The sequence below is a fragment of the Mustela putorius genome, unplaced genomic scaffold (genome assembly GCF_011764305.1).
Source record: "Mustela putorius furo isolate JIRA1106 unplaced genomic scaffold, ASM1176430v1.1 tig00000929_pilon_pilon_pilon, whole genome shotgun sequence".
Taxonomy (NCBI): Eukaryota; Metazoa; Chordata; class Mammalia; order Carnivora; family Mustelidae; genus Mustela; species Mustela putorius.
In genome coordinates, this window is record NW_025421520.1 from 5,637,888 (window position 1) to 5,655,964 (window position 18,077).

The following is an 18,077-nucleotide window of genomic DNA, read 5'->3' on the forward strand; positions in this document are numbered from 1 at the left end:
GAATTCCTACACGGCCAACAATTTTTTTCTAAGCTTCTCTTGCTGTGTTGAGGGAGACTCTGCCCAGCAACTGTTGATCATGGGAAATCATGGATGTGATTAGTTGCTATGTGGGTGGCTTCAGAGAATTCACTGGTTAGTCTTTCTCAGACCATGCCAAGCCATTTTACAGACCAGAAAATTCCACCCTCAAATCCTGGCACTGTCTCCTACCAGAAGTGTTGTCTTATTAACAACTCTGTGCTTTTGTTTCTAATATGCAAAATGTTAATACCCCCCTCAGAGTTTGGAGGGTGGGATAAATGGGATAGCATAAATGTAAGAGCATAATAAATGTTAGTTCTCTAACATTTAAAGAGTTCATTCTCTAACATAACCTGCCTGTAACCACACATTTTAATGAGGCTGGGAGAGGGAGGCATATTGTCGGCAGTACTCCCAAGAGGCTAAGTGCTTGGATGAGTGATTTTATGTAACCCACAACCATATATAACTTCTCTGCTTCATGAAGAAAGGTTTTGCAGGGGTGCCTGGGCGGCTCAGTAGGTTAAGGGTCTGCATTGCGACTCAGGTCATGATCTCAGGTTCCTGGGATTGAGCCCCACTGCAGGGGCTCTCTGCTCAGCCAGGAGTCTGCTTCTCCCTCTGACTGACTTCCCCCCTTGCTTGTGAGCATGGGAGCTCTCTCTCTCTCTGATGAATAAATAAAAGATTTTTTTAAAAAGTTTTTAAAATAAACGTTCCTTCTTAATTGTGAGTTCCCTGAGGTCAGGGAATAACTCGTCTCCATTAGAACTCCAGCATCTAGCTCTGAGCCTGACATATAATGGCCACTTAATTAGTGGAGGATATTCTAGAAAAAGCTATCCTCAAGGTGTGAAAGCATGAAATAGCAAGGCTTACTTGACATACACGTAGAGTCTAGTGGAACATCAAGTTTGAGGAGGAAAACTAGTTCCATGGTGAGAAGAGTTAGCTGCTTTTTTTTTTTTAACTGCGGGGGTGGGGGGCACTTTTGCAGAATGCGCTGGCACTTTTGGAGAAGGTGCTCAAAGGGACTAAAAGCTTCATTTGCCTCTCTCTAGCTGTGTCACTGACGGTGGGGCGCCGCTAATCCGAAGCCTGGAGAAGTAACAGGGATCACAAAAGGTCTGCCTTGTATTTGAGGCTGCAAATTTGGGATTTACAGTGTGGGCGATGAGAAGTCCGTGAGGGATTTTAAACAGTAAGACTCAAGAGAAAAAAGGCAAGGTTACAAACCTACCAGGTGATACAGCTCAACTCAGGAAAGATGTTTTTGTTTGTTTGGTTTTTGTTTTTCTTTAAACTTCAGAGCTCTTGCCACCAGACTTACACGGCTTTGACGGAACCTAACCATCCTGGAGTGTGGGGGCTACGCGGCCAAGGTTCGGGGACAACGTTCGGCGACAACGTTCGGCACCCTCTAGAAGTGTGGTTAGCACTGGACTGGCAGCTAAAATCTCGGTTCCATTAAACGAGGACGTCTTTCTTTCAAAGAGGAATTCTGTTCTTCGCAGCACCTCCGTCGCGACGCTCCTTCCTCGGCCCTCTCGTCCAGTCGCCTCGCTCTTCCCCCCCTCTTTCCTCCTCCTCCTCCCTCCGCCTCCCTCCTCTCCTCTCCCCATTGTTTCGACCCACTCCCGCCCGATGCATGCTGGGAAGTGTAGTCGCTCGCCCCGCTGTTTGAGCCGGCTGGGCGGCCCTATAAACACAGTACCGGCACAGAACTCATCATATTTTTTGGGAGGCGGGGTAAAGCCTGGAAGGCCCAGCCCCTTATCCGAGGAGCAGTCTGGGAGTCGCAGTTTCCAGGGACCAAAGTGGGCAGGTCGGCTGCTGGCTCCGGGACTCTAATCCCCCCTCCACCCTCGCGCATCCTGATGACGTCACGCGAGCCCGCGAGGTCCCTGCGATAGGCGGTAGTTCTCAGAAGACGTCTCTGCCCTGGCCTCCGCAACTCGAGGACAACATTTCCCAGGAGTCTGCGCGGCGGCGCGCCGACAGCCGCGCGATGCCGTGATTGGCTGGTGAGCCGGCCGCACGCGGAGGAGCCCAAGGAGCAGCTCTGTTGCGACAGAGGCCGAGCGGCGAGGCCCAGTGAGTTGGGGGAAGGGGCGCCGGGGGGAGGGTGCTGGCCGGTGAGGGGGGAGGGAAGAAGAGAAGAGGGAGGAGGGACGGGGTCGGGATGGAGGAGGCTGCGGAGGAGAAGTAAGGGCCCAGGGAGAGACGCTGACGGGCGGGGGCCGGGGAGAGTCCCGGGGGTGGCGAGTGAGGAGACCCGGAGGGGACTCACCGAGGGGAAGAGGAGTGCGTCCCGGGAAGAAGCTGGGCCCGACGGCTCGGCGGTGTGGAGGGGGACCAGGGAGAGGAGGAATGAGGCAGATGGGAGGAGGAAGCCCGGGAAAGCGAGGCGGCCGGCTGGAGCGCCGAGCGCCAAGTTGTGGGGAAACCGGAGACGGGGACCTCTGCCGAGGGGGCAGAACCCGGTCCCTAACTGGAGGCCCCGAGAGGAGGAGCGTTTCCAGAATGAGGCAGTCCGTGAGGATTGGTGGACAAAGCCTCAGGGAAGAGATGTTGAGATTAGAAGAGCGGCCCAGGACCCGAACTGGCTTGAGACGCCCTCACACAATTTGGAGCGGCTGGGCAAGGGCGGAGCAGGGTGTCCGAAGCTTGAGAGGAAAATTCCTGAGCGGGATGGAGCAGGGCCCAGGCATTCTACCACAAGTTCAGGATTTTGGGGGTGTTTGCCTTTCTTCAGGCTCCCTGTAAGAACAGTTTCGTGCCCCTCTGGTTCATCACCATGCCCTCTGACCTGGCCAAGAAGAAGGCAGCCAAAAAGAAGGAAGCTGCCAAAGCACGACAGCGGCCCAGAAAGGGACACGAAGAAAACGGGGACACTGTCACAGAACCACAGGTGGCAGAGGAGAAAAATGAGGCCAACGGCCGAGAGACCACAGGTGAATTGAGGGAGACGTGGGTTCCTGGGATGGTTGCTACAACCTAATGGATGCCCAGGCTGGAGTCAGAATCCTGATGCCGGCGGGCACTGGAGACAAATGTATCTGGTGCCACCAAACTTTTCATGGTGAACCAGACTGATAGAGTCGGAGCTTATGCCCTCTTGTTCTTGATCAGGAAAACCGAACACTGGGTTCTCCCCTACCTAGTGGCAAACACACGTATGCTGTTGTGCTCTCTTGGTGCTGTGCATGCAAGCCCGAGGAGGAGGTCAGTTCCTTGCCCTTTTCTCACTTTCCATTTCTAACACATGGTGGTCAGTGTGCCAGGTTCTTTGCCACATCATACCTCTGTCCTTCCAGGGGTAGTAACTTTACCAAGAGGGAAGCTTATGAATTGCATTTTTGGATTTTTCCTGGGAAAAGATGCTTTTCTGTTACTTATACTTCTTCGGAAGTATTTATTGAGCACGTCTGGAGTGCTAGACACCGTGCTACATACTGATGTACTTTGAACTTTCTGCTCTCTGATAACTTACAGCCCAGCTGGGGAGACACGAACAGAATTTTCTAGGCCCTGGGAGGTCTCGTCCCAGCCTTCTTTCCTGCCCCTCTGAAAAATTCCCCAAACAGACCTGGTCCAACCAGATGATTGCTGTCCTTTGCCTAGCCATGACATTTTTGCCCTTATACACTAAGTTCTAATACCACAATTTTTGTGCTAGCTGTGTTTGACATTCTCTCGGGTCCCAGCTCAGGATAGCAGAACTTTCCCACCAAACCTGACCTTTAAAATAGTACCATCCACTATACCCCTGTGCTGTCGTGTAGTATTATTTTTTATGTTGTGTCTTCTGTTTCTTCATCTAAATCGTTTGATTTTTGAGTGCAGGGATCATGTTTCTTGGGTAATACTTTTTTGTAGGTCTGACCTTGCAGATGGAGATACTAAGTAAATGTTTGAAGAGGAGAGCAAAATGACTAATACAAGTCATAACAGATAGGAATTCAGAAAAGGGAGAGAGAAAAGTGATTGAGAAGACAAAATTGAGTGGTAGGAATTGTGTCCAAAATGAGAATTATGGGAGAAAGCTGGTGCGGTAAGATCAGGCCACGTGGAAGTTTTATTCCCCGTCAGTGTAGTGGAGGATTGCCAAGTTGAAAATGATGGGAATGAATGAGGAGGCTGAGTTGTGATCTCTAAAATAGAGAGGTGGGGTCCCCTCCAGGCAACCATGGTGAAGCAGTGTCTGTCATCAGCTCTCTCTGGCTGAATTGGAAAAGTAGCAAAGTGAATCCTCCTTGAGACTGTCGTCCATGGTTCCCATTACAAGTTTCTTGTTCACTTTTGCCCCTAGGAAAATGGGATTTCCAGGGAGCCCAGCTGTGCTTTCCCCAGCTCAGTTATAGGAGAGCTTTGGTTTTCACCTTGCTTCCTCAGGCAGCTGCTGTTCTGAAATGTGACATCGGTTTTCTTTCCAATCCTCCTCAAACATTTCTTATTGTCAGGGACCCATGTCATTTCTGCTCCCTCTCCCACGACGGTCCTTTCTCTTGAGTTTGAGATTACTTGATGTTCCAGGTCATCATCCTCCAACCTTTACTGATTGCCACTGTCACACAGTCTGTCTTAGGTACTAAGGTATGGAAAGATCAAAATAAATACCAGAGAAAGTGACCTCTGACAGCTTAACCTTCTTTAGAACGTGACACTCTTCAAAACGGACACTGGAGTTCAGCCGGGCCTTTTGTTTGAGGAGTGAGTAGAGAGGGACTTCTTGTGACGTCTGTGGTATTCTCTTGGATGAAGTTTATTCCAGAATCCCTTTTTCATCTCTTCAGTGCTCTCACTTTTCTTTAAGTGGCAACTGCTTCCTGGGATGCTGTGGGCTAGGAAAATGAGGTCTGTTTTAAGTCTCTTACTTTTGAAGCTTGGAAGGTGACTTAGATCCCAGATGCTGTAAGCTAAAAGAGGTCAAGAGAAAAGAGTATATGGCTTTCCCTTCATTTTGATTTTCCTCTTGCCTGAACAGATGGAATTCTAGACTAGGGATCAGCGAACTTTTTCTGTAAAGATGCAGATAGTAAATATTTGTAGCTTTGTGAGCCATATGGTCTCTTGCAGCTGTTCAGCTCTGCCATTGTAGTGGAAAGCAGCCACAGACACTCTGCAAATGATGAGTGTGGCTGTGTTCCAGTAAAACTTTATAAAAACAGGCATTTGGCCTTTTTTTTTTTTTTTTTAAGCTATCCCCTTCCTAAGCTAAGAATGTTTTTTTACATTTTTTAAAAAATGGTTACATTTCAAATGTCTTGATTTTGTCACTTAGCCCCTAAACCCTGAAATATTTAGCATCTGGCCCTTTAAGAAAAAGTTCACTAACTGCTGATCTAGATCATAAACAACTCCTTACGCAGCATCTAGAATAGGGATTGGCATGAAGTGGAGTCGTGGGAAGCCTGATAACTCAACCACATAGAAAAGAGACTGAAAGTTCCTTCACTCAGTGGAAACAAAAACTTTGATCTCCATTCAAAAAGTGTTCATCAAGCACTTATTTATAACACACTGTGCCGGGAGCTGAGGTGGATATGGAGTGCCTGCCTTCTGTCTAGAGGAGCAGTCTGTGCCCTCAGTGTTGACTCCTTGAAGGTAGAGCAGGGTTAGCCCCAGGGTGCGTAATGGCACCAGCACTACTGATCACCTAACAGGTTGGGGTATTGGAGTGGCCTGAGACTAACCACCACTTGCCCCCTCTCTCGGAGTTGTTGTCCCCAAGGAAGGAGCTGTCTCCGTTCCCTCTACCTCATCTTTATTCCTCCTGAGGACAAGCACATAGTCTTCTCGCATTCAGGGATTCTGTAAAATCACTAAGGGCACATAGGTAAGGATAACAAAAACTAAAAAAAAAAAAAAAAAAAATCAGAAAATTCCCATAGTAGTGGTACCTCATGTGTAATTCCTGACTCCTTCCCAAAAAGGTAAATAAATAATTTTACTCTCTTTTGGAAGAAGCTTACCAGGACTCCCTTTGCCCCCATTTCTGTCCATTTCAATAATACTTCAAAGTGGGCACCTGGTGGCTCATTCGGTTGGGCGTCTGCTTTCAGCTCAGGTCATGAGCCCAGGGTCCTGGGATCGAGCCCCACATCGGGCTTCCTGCTCAGTGGAGACCCTGTCTCTCCCTCTCCCTCTGCTGCTCTGTCTGGTTATGCTTTCTCACTCTATCTATCAATAAATAAAATCTTAAAAAAAATAATACTTCAAGGGCACTTTCCTTTCTGTAAAGGTACTATAGTGACATAGGTAAGATCACCTGGTTCAAATTCTGGCTCTGTCACTAACTGGTTTTGGGGGGGTTTTTTGTTTGTTTGTTTGTTTTTACTAACTAGATTTTTTTCACCTTGGCTCTGTAATTTAACCTCTTCATTATAAAAGAGACATTATAAGTATATACCTTAATCACCTTGGCTGTGTAATTTAACCTCTTCATTATAAAAGAGATATTATAAGTATATGCCTTAAGAATTAAGAATTGTAATTGTGTTGTAAGAATGTGTTGTAAGAGTTTAAGTTATATGGAGAATGATGATACAGCACAGTCTTGGGCACAGAGTAAACTCAACATTGATTAGCCAATAATATTAATCATTCTTCCCAGGCTAAAGATGTACTCATGCCTGAAAAACCACAGCGGCACAACAGCTCGTGGTCAGTTTGCATCTCTGAAACCCTCCAGATTTGGGAACCTCTGGTTATCCCAGCCTTAGCTCTGCGTGTGTTGATCTCTTTATGCGTTTCCTCACACTGGTCCCTTTGCCACTGCTGACAAGCACGTGTGAAATACGGAATTCCACTAGGTCGTGGAATAAGAGAATTGGACTTCTGTAGTTCCTGCTTTCTTTTGGGTTTGAGGAATGACTCTTTTAACACATATATATGAAGGAAAATTGGGAGTTCGAGCCATTCCCCTCATGCACTTATGTTGCTTAACAAGAGGTGTTAGAATTAAAAGAACAAGTTGTGAGGGGAAAAAATAGCCCATGAAAGGAGGGTATTAGGATACATCTGTACACAGCGTCTGCGCTCTGTGAACGTCTGTACGCAGCGTATGCGCTCTGTAGACGTCTGTACGCGGCGTATGCGCTCTGTAGACGTCTGTACGCGGCGTACGCGCTCTGTAGACGTCTGTACGCGGCGTACGCGCTCTGTGGACGTCTGTACGCGGCGTACGCGCTCTGTGGACGTCTGTACGCGGCGTACGCGCTCTGTGGACGTCTGTACGCGGCGTACGCGCTCTGTGAACGTCTGTACGCGGCGTCTGCGCTCTGTGAACGTCTGTACGCAGCGTACGCGCTCTGTGAACGTCTGTACGCAGCGTACGCGCTCTGTAAACGTCTGTACGCAGCGTACGCGCTCTGTAAACGTCTGTACGCGGCGTACGCGCTCTGTAGACGTCTGTACGCGGCGTACGTGCTCTGTAGACGTCTGTACGCGGCGTACGCGCTCTGTGGGCGTCTGTACGCGGCGTACGCGCTCTGTGGACGTCTGTACGCGGCGTACGCGCTCTGTAGACGTCTGTACGCAGCGTACGCGCTCTGTAAATCTTGTGAAACATCTGCGTGAGCTCCACTTGGTCTTGAACCCGGGTCCTGCAGGGCATGCCTTTTTCAGCGTTATGGGCCTTCGTATGATAACATTTGGTCCCCTAAGTAAGGGGCAGAGACCACCAGTGCCCAAACAGGGACTTGAACGCTGGACACTCAGTTCAAAAGTTTGGTTCTCTACTAACTGAGCTGTCTGAATGCTCTTTGAGTGCAAGGGCGGGGTCTGTCTTACCCTTTTCCCAAACTTCTTTTCTGTCCGCAGAAGTGGATTTGCTGACCAAGGAGCTAGAGGACTTTGAGATGAAGAAAGCTGCTGCTCGAGCTGTCACTGGTGTCCTTGCCTCTCACCCCAACAGTACCGACGCCCACATTATCAACCTCTCCCTCACCTTTCATGGTCAAGAGCTGCTCAGTGACACCAAACTGGAATTGAACTCAGGCCGCCGTTATGGCCTCATTGGCTTAAATGGAATTGGTGAGGCCCTTGGAAGGCGAGGTGGGAGGTGTCTCTCCTTGGCTCGCCTGTCACTCAACAAGTATTTACTTAGCACCAGCTATGTGCAAAGCAAGGAGTTTACAGTATGGGTGGGAGACCACATATGTCCAGGGAAAAGGAACTAGCAGTACAGAGCAGTATGTGGTAAGTACCACAGGAGGAGTCACAGACCGTAGGTGCTGGAGAAGTGGGTGGGGGGCAGCGGTGGCGGTGTGTGAGGCCACTGTAGGTGAACCGACTTCACGGAGGGGTGGGACCCGCACTGGAGGAATGTCGGAAAGGCAGCCCCAGAAAGCAGCGGGGGTGGGGGTAATTAATAGTAGGCTCTGACTGTATGGAAGGAAGGAAGGAAGGAAGGGCCTCAACAAAATGGTGAGGTCATGGTTTGGCTGGAGTGGAGGGACGGATAGAGGGGACTCAGACCGACCCGTGCTGAGTGTCCTCTTCCCCTTCTGTGCCCGCTCTCCTCAGGAAAGTCCATGCTGCTCTCTGCTATTGGGAAACGGGAAGTGCCCATCCCTGAGCACATTGACATCTACCATCTGACTCGGGAGATGCCCCCTAGTGACAAGACACCCTTGCAGTGCGTGATGGAAGTCGACACGGAGCGGGCCATGCTGGAGAGGGAGGCCGAGCGGCTGGCGCACGAGGATGGTAGGGCTCCAGACCTAGGGGTGGGGGTGGACCTCCTCCCAGGGAAGGCCCAGGGAGCCTCACAAGCCATTCACTGCCCACAGCGGAGTGTGAGAAGCTCATGGAGCTCTACGAGCGACTGGAAGAGCTGGATGCCGACAAGGCGGAGATGAGGGCCTCGCGGATCTTGCATGGACTGGGTTTCACTCCTGCCATGCAGCGCAAGAAGCTGAAAGACTTCAGTGGGGGCTGGAGAATGAGGGTTGCCCTGGCCAGGTGGGTTCCTTCCTCCTTCTCTACCCTCTGTAGCTCCCCATTGCCCTCAGGGTTGAACGCTTACTCCGGTAGAACTTGAGAACAGAGGCCAGCGGTCAGTAACAAGACACGACTTCAGCGGGATGGAGGGGGTGGTATGCTTGGGCTAATGAGTGAGCTTCCTGCCTGAAGTGATCTTTGTTGGGTTTCTGGCAGTGTTTGGGAATCCTAGGATCAACCCTAGGTAAAACGGTAAAGTAGGTCCGTTTCTTTCTTCCTGACTCCCGTTCTTTTTTGTGTTTCAGTCCTTCTGATCCTTGCTACGTAAAGATAGAATATTAGGCAGCTATTAAGAACTCTGTCCTTCCCTCTTATGACCTGGATCCAAAGTGAGTTTGTAGAGACCATCATTCCCTCAGCAGTTCCCCCAGAAAGTCTCCAGTTAAATAGGTGGCTCCCTCACCCCACAGTTCCCTGCCAGGGGAGTTGGTGAGGTTTGGGGCACTGCTTTAGCGAGGCTGCCTGTGCGTTCCATGTGAACCATGGCTCCACGGGAGAGAAGGATTAGCTACCTCTGGTTCCCTTGAGGAGCTCTTAGGAGTACAAGTTTCCTGGCCTCCTCTTCATATCTGTCCAGTTGGAATCCTGGCATTTGGTGCCCGGAAATCTTATTTCTAAAAAGCTCTGCGCTGTGGTGACTGCAGGTCTAGGAAGCAGTGCTTTGGCCTCGCTCTTGCCGACTTGAGAGTCCACCTAAGAAGAGAACATTTTCTGGCCTCCTTGCTAAAGTCTGGCAACCCCATCAGATAGCTTTAGCTTGAATACTTTCTGCCTTAATAATTGATATCCTCTATATTTTTGTCTTCCCGATGGTCATCAACTTCAGTGTATAAGACTTTCCAGACTTGTAAGGACTTTTACAGCCTTGTCCTCAAACTGTGCCGTCCTCGTGCTGCTTAGCCCCATTTTCTGCCCTTTCATCTCAGTTCTGGTTTCTCTCCTGGTTCTCCCCTTTCCTCCAAGGCAGAGACCCTAGAAGAGATTTCAGGACTGAGGTCAGGCCTGACCAGGGTTGTAGGTAGAAGGCAAGGCATTGTCCTCCTGTGTAGCCCCCAGCAGACTGAAGGCGCTCTGTCTCCCTTCCTGTCCTTCAGAGCCCTCTTCATTCGCCCCTTCATGCTGCTCCTGGACGAGCCCACCAACCACCTGGACCTCGATGCCTGCGTGTGGTTGGAAGAAGAATTAAAGACGTAAGGGGCTGGGGCTGGGGGTTGGGAGAGGGCCGGTTCTGGAAGGGGAGAGTTGAGCAGAGTCTAAATGAAATGAATGGCTGGAAACTGCAGGGATAGGAGAGCAGGGGGAAAAGGAACTGAGGCCAGGCCGGTTGGAGGCCAGATTGAAAAAACGGTAAGCGCCTTTAGTGCAGGCCATTTCGTTTGATTGGTTGTTTTTAGTCTGAAACGTGCCTGTTGTTTTTCTTTAACTTTCTTGGTTCTTCGCATTTGAAATACAACACCTTTATACTTCAGACATGTCTTCAGATAGTATTTTTCTCTTAACCATATTTCTATGCCTCATGTAAAGAGGGGACTCCCACTTAGGATCACGATACTGTGACATATGGCTAAAGAGCTGAGTAATGGGCATATTGTAGCAGCTCTGAGGGCAGGCTCTTAGTGGTCTCTGCCGTGACTTGGTATCATCTTTCAAACAGCCGAGTGTAGTGATTTTATTGCATCTGTTCAGTTCTGCCCACCCACCTATTAGAGACACTTACGGATTTGTTTGTGGACATACATTTATTTTACCACCATGTTAAATGACCGTCTCTGCTCCATTCTGCTGAAAATTAGAAGATTGATGAAACTCACACTGAAAGGCATCAAAGTGTCCTGGCAGTGGCTTGTGCGCTGGTGGCCTGGCTGGTTGCTGGGAGCCCGGAATGGGCTGTAAAATCTAAAGGGTGCTCTAGAGTAAGGATGGCAAAAGATGAAGGGTTTCTGGGTCTCTCTGCTCCACTGTTGTGAACCAGCACAGTTTTGCACACCTCCCTGACTGGTTTTCTCTGGCTTTACAGTTTTAAGCGCATCCTGGTCCTCGTCTCCCATTCCCAGGACTTTCTGAATGGCGTCTGTACCAACATCATTCACATGCACAACAAGAAGCTGAAGTATTACACGGTGAGTAGGCCCCAGCTTCTCCACAGCAACCTCTGTGCTTATCAGCTCCTTAAAGCTCTCCTTTAAAAAAAAAAAAAGACCAACATTTAGTAGCCCTTTTCTACCTGTTGCTATAAAAAGATGTGGACAAGGAGTTCTGCAGCCTATTCTATTTTAGTCTGAAAGCAGTTGTGCTCAGATTGTAGGCCATCGACTGGCAGCCTGTGTACGTGGTGCGTGTTTGCCTTATGGTAAGAAGGTGGGCTTCTCGTGGTGCCCAGGCAGGCCCTGTCACTCCCTGCCTTCTTGAATGACTACTTAACTCTGCTTCACGATAGCACTTCTACCCCGCCACCCATGAAGAATGGGAGTCAGGATCTCAACAGCCCACTTGTCTGCCTTTCCTTTTCATTTTCTGTATTTCAAAAAAAGAAAGGAGTCCTTTCCATTCATCTTACACTCATGGTGGGAGTATTAATCATTTCTTATATGGCCTTCCAGAGATTCCATGTATACTTGCAAGGATTTTAGAAAATTTCCTGTATACATATGAGAGTTGTATTGTTAATAGTTGTTCTCTTTTGTAGGTTGCTTTTATATTTTAATATGTCTTATACTACTTTCCACATGAATACGTATGGAGTAACCTCATTCTTTTCAGTAATTGCATGATATCTCATTGTGTAGCTATCTAGTAGCTTATTTGTCAGGCCCTTTTTTTTTTTTTTTTAAAGATTTTATTTATTTATTTGACAGAGAGAGATCACAAGTAGGCAGAGAGGCAGGCAGAGAGAGAGGAGGAAGCAGGCTCCCTGCTGAGCAGAGAGCCTGATGTGGGACTCGATCCCAGGACCCTGAGATCATAACCTGAGCCGAAGGCAGCGGCTTAACCCACTGAGCCACCCAGGCGCCCTGTCAGGCCCTTTTTGATGAATATTTAGGTTGAGTCCAACTTTTTACAGATAGAAACCATGACAGTCCAACTGTGCTGTTTGCTGGGTCCTCAATCTGATTGGTCTGCTGTCTTCCTCTCTGGGTGCAGTTTCTGTAGCCCACGTGGGGCTTCATCCTCGAAGCAGGGTGGGGAGCAGTAGGAGGTGCTCTTGGAAGGCTGTGAGCCTCGTGATGTCCGTACAGTCAGGACCACTGCCAGCACCGTGGGTGTCTTTATGGCTAACCCGAGGGTTTGCTCTGAGTCCTGCTCTGGCTAAGCTAAGAGTGAGAGGCATACAGTTTGAAAGAGCTCAGATTCTGGGTTAGGGTATGCTCTGTTAACGTACTTCCTCTTTCTGTACCGCACGGGCTTATAGCCAGGGCCAAGTGCGATGCCATCCCGTACCCCCTAAACCCTGAGAGCCGGGAGCGAGGTTAAAGCTGCCTGCCTTGCCTGGCACATTTCTCTGCAGGGTAATTATGACCAGTACGTGAAGACGCGGCTGGAGCTGGAGGAGAACCAGATGAAGAGGTTTCACTGGGAGCAAGACCAGATCGCACACATGAAGGTAGAGCTGAGCTCATGTTCTCCAGGAGAGTTGGATGAGGGTATCTGGGGAATTTGGGGGAGCGGGAAGCCCGAAGACGTTGTCATCCGTGTTTACCCCACATTTAGAACGAGTCGTTTGGCACCTGCCCGTACTCCAAGCCCCCTTTGTGGTCTCTTTCAGAACTACATTGCTAGGTTTGGTCATGGCAGTGCCAAGCTGGCCCGGCAGGCCCAGAGCAAGGAGAAAACACTACAGAAGATGATGGCATCGGGACTGACAGAGAGGGTCGTGAGCGACAAGGTGGGCTCCGCTTGGGTAAAGTTAGTGGCCTGTGGTGTGGCGGATAGGACACAACCTAACTTGATAAGCACCGTCTCCTCTTTCTAGACACTGTCGTTTTATTTCCCACCGTGTGGCAAGATTCCTCCACCTGTCATTATGGTGCAGAATGTGAGCTTCAAGTATACAAAAGATGGGGTGAGTACTCCTGTGTGGTCGGGAGGCTGGGGTGCATTTTATAAGATAAGCATCAACTGGCTGGGAGAGTCTGCTGCTCTTTGCTGAACCCGCCTGCTAACCCGTGCGGTCACGGGCTGTTTCAGGCGTGGTAGCTCGGGTGCCACATCCAGGCTCTCACAGCGACCCCTCTTCAAGTACTTGGGAGGAAAACTGCTCAGCTGAGTTGGTGGGTGGAGGGTCGGGGTCTGTTGTGAGAGCTGCCTTCCTCCTCCACGCTCCTACCTCCTCGGGTGGTGACTGGGCACATGGCGGGGTTGATCTACCAGCCAGATGGGTGGGTGACCTAGCCTCGTGTTCCTTTCTCTCTCACACCCACCTCAGCCTTGCATCTACAACAATCTAGAATTTGGTATCGATCTCGATACGCGAGTGGCTCTGGTGGGGCCCAACGGAGCAGGGAAGTCGACTCTTCTGAAGCTGCTCACTGGAGAGGTACGGTGCTGAGTTGGGGTGTGGGATTTCGAAGAGCAGGTACTTAATGTGTGTGCGGAAGAGGGAGGGGTTCGGGCTACTACGCTTGGAGGGGCTGAGCACGCCGGTGGTGAGTGAGCCTCTGGCGGCCAGTGAGCTGGCTTCCGGGGTGGGGGTTGTTGTCACCAGCAGTGCTGAAGTTTGGAGCTGTTTTCTCAGAGGGAGGGAGGGAAGGAGGATCTGTGCGTGTGTGAGTGTGTGAGTGTGAGTGTGAGAGAAAACATGCGTCCCAACATTTTTCCTGTCTCTCAGTTAGAGCCTTTAGAGGAACATGTGCACTTAGAGATAATGTTTTTGTTTGAGAAAACCTATGTTGTGGGTGTGTCCAAGTCCTTTGTTTTACAGGTGGTGCATTCTGTAGTAGATATTTAATGACTAAGTAGACTGTGTCGTATGTATCTGGTTCGCTAGAGAACATCTGTTTCAGTGGAACTTCCTAAATATTTTTAGCTTGGCCAGATTAGCAGTCTGTGAGGGGGGCTAGATTCTGTTTAGGAAGTTAGACATCTTCAGTGAACATATGCTTATTTTCCTGCTCTGCCGTGTCTGCTTCGGACCGAGTTTCCCTTTCTGTGTGCTTATCTTTCCACCTAATTCTCTTCTTTCTAGCTACTACCCACAGACGGGATGATCCGAAAACACTCACATGTCAAGATAGGGCGTTACCATCAGGTAAAGGCCAGGCCTTGGGGTACAGGGTGGTGTCCAGGCTGTGGGAAGGGGGCTGCATGAGACCAAGTCAGCTTTTGCCTGCTTCTCCTGAAATCTTGAACAGGTGCCTGGGCAGAGGCAGAGTTACTCAGCATTTAACCCAGCAGGGTTCCTTTTGAAGTGGAAAGCCAAGCACATCTGAGTGGGTTCTTTTTTCCTGTAGCATTTACAAGAGCAACTGGACTTAGACCTCTCACCTTTGGAATACATGATGAAGTGTTACCCCGAGAAATCAAGGAGAAGGAAGAAATGAGGAAGATCATTGGTCGATACGGTCTCACTGGGAAGCAGCAGGTCAGCTGAGCAGCCCCAGATAACTGGGAGATCGGGCTGTGTGGTCCCGGAACACTGTCCTGGTGACCTGGGGTTGGGAGCTATCCCAAAAGTCGCTTCCCCCCCCCCCCCCTTTTTTTTTTTTCCCTTAAAGTAGGTTCCACAACCAGAGTGGGGTTTGAACTCACAACCCTGAGATCAAAAGTTGTTTACTTTAAAGTGTCTCCCTTTGATTCCAGCATCCAAGAGAACCCACTAGCTTTCCTTTGCCCTAGGTCATATGTATTTTAGGGTTCATGTCATCTTGTGGGGGAGGGGCAGGGATAGCTCGCTTGTCTCTGACATTCCCTGGCCCCAGACCAGCAAGATAAACCATAGTGCTTGAGGGCAAGCGAAACTGGAACCTAGAAAACGAGTTCCTGGATTTAGGTCTGGATTGAGGACCCACCAGATTGTTCCAATTAGTTACCATTTAAGTGGTGAGAGAGAGCAAGAGGATGGCCTTAGTAATGGCAGGGGCATCAGGCTTCCACGTTTATTGCTACAGGCCTCGAGAGACTGGTAGCTGTGTCACCATCTCGCTCCGTGATCTTGGGTCTTCCCTTTTCGTTAATGGAGAAGCGTGGGGAGGGGGGGCCCATGCTCCTGTGGTGGGAGTAACAGCAGGTTCTATGAATGTCATGGTTCCACTCAGGTGAGCCCAATTCGGAACCTGTCTGATGGGCAGAAGTGCCGAGTGTGTCTGGCCTGGCTGGCCTGGCAGAACCCCCACATGCTCTTCCTGGACGAGCCCACTAACCACCTGGATATCGAGACCATCGACGCCCTGGCCGATGCCATCAATGAGTTTGAGGGTGGTATGATGCTGGTCAGCCATGACTTCAGACTCATTCAGCAGGTGAGGCCCCCGGCGGGAGCGGGAGTAGAGCAGACGGCGTCCAGGAGAAGCTTGGCTAGAACGGTCATAGCATGGGCGGGGGGCGGGGGGGCACTTAATACACGTTTATTGGATGTAGGAAACGGTCTTGGTGTAAACAGGGTGATGAGCAGTTTTTATGGCTCTCTGAGAAACTTAAGAGATTCTTAGTAGAAATACTTCATGATTTTCAGTAGTGATCTGGGAATGGTAGCCCATTTGGTAGTTAGCCAGAACTGGTGAGGGAGCTGGCTGGAGAGCAGGGTGCTTTACTATTGCCCCAAGATTCTTTAGCACAGAAATAGTATTATACTGAGGAGGATTTGGATTAGTCAAAGGCTTACCACCAGTCACTGCTGGAAAAGCTGCTGGTCATTTCCCTGAAGCTTCGGAAAAGGTGCGGTGGAGAAAAGGGAGCTGGGAGGGAAGCCTCTCAAAGGGTCTCAGCCCTGCGGGGGAATGGAGAGGAGGAGACACAGCAGCTCTTGGCTTGGAAGGCTTTCAACCTGCTAGCTATAGGACCCTGGGTTCGGCCTCACAAAGCACCTCGAGAGGGTGAACCTGAGCTAGATATGGGGCCGGGTAGGGGGGTTCTTCCTGGATTCGCCTGACAGTGGTCTTCTGGGCAGGGACGGGGAGTGCTGGCCAGGATTACTAAGCCTAAAATTTGCCTTCTAGGTTGCACAGGAAATCTGGGTCTGTGAGAAGCAGACAATCACCAAGTGGCCTGGAGACATCCTGGCCTACAAGGAGCACCTCAAGTCCAAGCTGGTGGGCGAAGAGCCCCAGCTCACCAGGAGGACCCACAATGTGTGAGCCCCTGCCCGGGCTGGGCTGGGCCTCTGGGGCCACACTCCTGCATTGCTGCAATACCCCTCCCCAGCCCCCCCCCCCCCGCCCCACCTGCCTTAGCTGCACTCTGTGATCTTATCTACAGCTGGACAGTACCTGTCCGTTTCCTGTCCTTCCAGTTACTTTTGTCCATGTCTGGACTCAGCTGGCTCTTTGGCCAGCTCCTTGCTGGTTACTGACCTGATAGTGATGCAGCCAGAGGCACCTGAGGGTTAGCCCAAGGGCCCACATCCTGGGCTGGCCTGTGGAAGAGCTTAGGGTCCTCGTTTTCTGGGTTTTGGTGATGTTGGAGGATACCCCCCAGCCCACCGCCCCCCATTCCTTTCTGCTTCTGGTTTGGAGCTCTGGACCAGGGCTTTAGTCCTGGTCGGTTTTTAAATAATTATTTAACAGTGTAACTTTTAGACCTGCGTGACATCTACAAAGTGTCCAATAAAGAACGAAGAAGCCATGGTCCCTACCTTCCTTTTCTGGTCTCTGGGCCCTTTACTCGCCTCCTCCCCGCGGCGCCAGCGCCCCTCCCCGCTGGCGTGGATGCAGACTTAAGACGAGTCTTTCGGAGCTAGAATAACTCTCCTTCCTTTGATCTGAAATCGTGCCTTAGGCCATGGTCTCACAACGCAGCACATCAGAATCATCTGGAAGACTCATCAGATCACCAGTCACTGGGTCTTGCCTCAGGGTTTCTGGTTCAGTAGGTTGGGGGGAGACCAGGAATGAAAACATTTCTAGCAAGTTGCCAGGTGCTGCCGATGCTGCTCACCTGGGGGCCGAACTTGAGACCCACTCTCCTGGGGCACGTTTTTCAGAGTGGTCTGAGGCTCCCTTGCTGCCACCTGTACCCCATACTTGGGGCAGGTGGTGCTTGTTAAAGTGCAGATGCCCGGCCCCGACCTATTGATTCCATCTGGTTCGGTGAGAGAGATGCAGGAATGGTCAGGAATCTGCATTTTCAACAAGTTTGTGAACAACCATTCCCGGGGGGGGGGCTGCGGGAAGTCTTGTTACTTTATCTGTCCGTGGCCTTCATTTTTGTTAGTATGACCTAATTTACTGACCGGCCAAGGGCTCTGCATGATCGATCTGAACTCGACTAGCACTTGCCGCCTTGGTCCACCAGGCACGCGGGTGGCCGCCGTAGTGATGCGGATTCATCACACCTCAGCAGCCGTCCCTATGCGGAAACATACACAGCCATGATTTTTCAGCGCTGATTATAGTACGTCTAAGACTATGTAAAACAAAAACCAGTCCCAGATGGCGTCTTAAACCCCCAAGGAGCTCACGATCTAATGGGGAAGCCAGCAGTGACGAGAGAACATGACAGGGCATAAATCAGATGCTCAATTGTGACTTGTTAGGATACACAGAAGGATTCAAAACTTGGGGGGGGGGGTTGTCTTGTGACAGCTATCCAGAAAGGATTGGTGCTCTAACTTGAACGATGAAGAGTGAGGGCGCCTGGGTGGCGCAGTCATTGGGTGTCTGCCTCCAGCTCAGGTCATGATCCCAAGGGTCCTGGGATCAAGCCCCGCATCGGGCTCCCTGCTCAGTGGGAGCCTGCTTCCCCACCTCCCCCCAAATTCCCCCTGCTTGTGTTCCCTCTCTCCCTGTGTCTCTCTGTGTCAAATAAATAAAATCTTAAGAAAAAGAAAAGGAAGAAAGAAAGAAAAGAAAGATGAACAGGAACTCAGATGGCCCTGAAGTCCAGGAGCTGTCCAG

The 18,077-nt window shown here is 50.3% G+C and overlaps 1 protein-coding gene across 1 annotated transcript; it reads left to right on the top strand.

The window, feature by feature from the left end:
- Nucleotides 1-1,962: 1,962 nt before the first annotated feature.
- Nucleotides 1,963-16,468, top strand: LOC101683519 (ATP-binding cassette sub-family F member 2). Its single transcript, XM_004765971.3, is given in 16 exon segments — nucleotides 1,963-2,118; nucleotides 2,780-2,978; nucleotides 7,849-8,061; nucleotides 8,554-8,736; nucleotides 8,820-8,991; nucleotides 10,125-10,220; nucleotides 11,048-11,150; nucleotides 12,536-12,631; nucleotides 12,794-12,913; nucleotides 13,001-13,090; nucleotides 13,454-13,564; nucleotides 14,213-14,275; nucleotides 14,478-14,540; nucleotides 14,543-14,608; nucleotides 15,282-15,485; nucleotides 16,182-16,468. Coding segments are annotated over 15 exon segments (1,875 nt in total). The 5' UTR covers nucleotides 1,963-2,118; nucleotides 2,780-2,821; the 3' UTR covers nucleotides 16,320-16,468.
- Nucleotides 16,469-18,077: the final 1,609 nt, after the last annotated feature.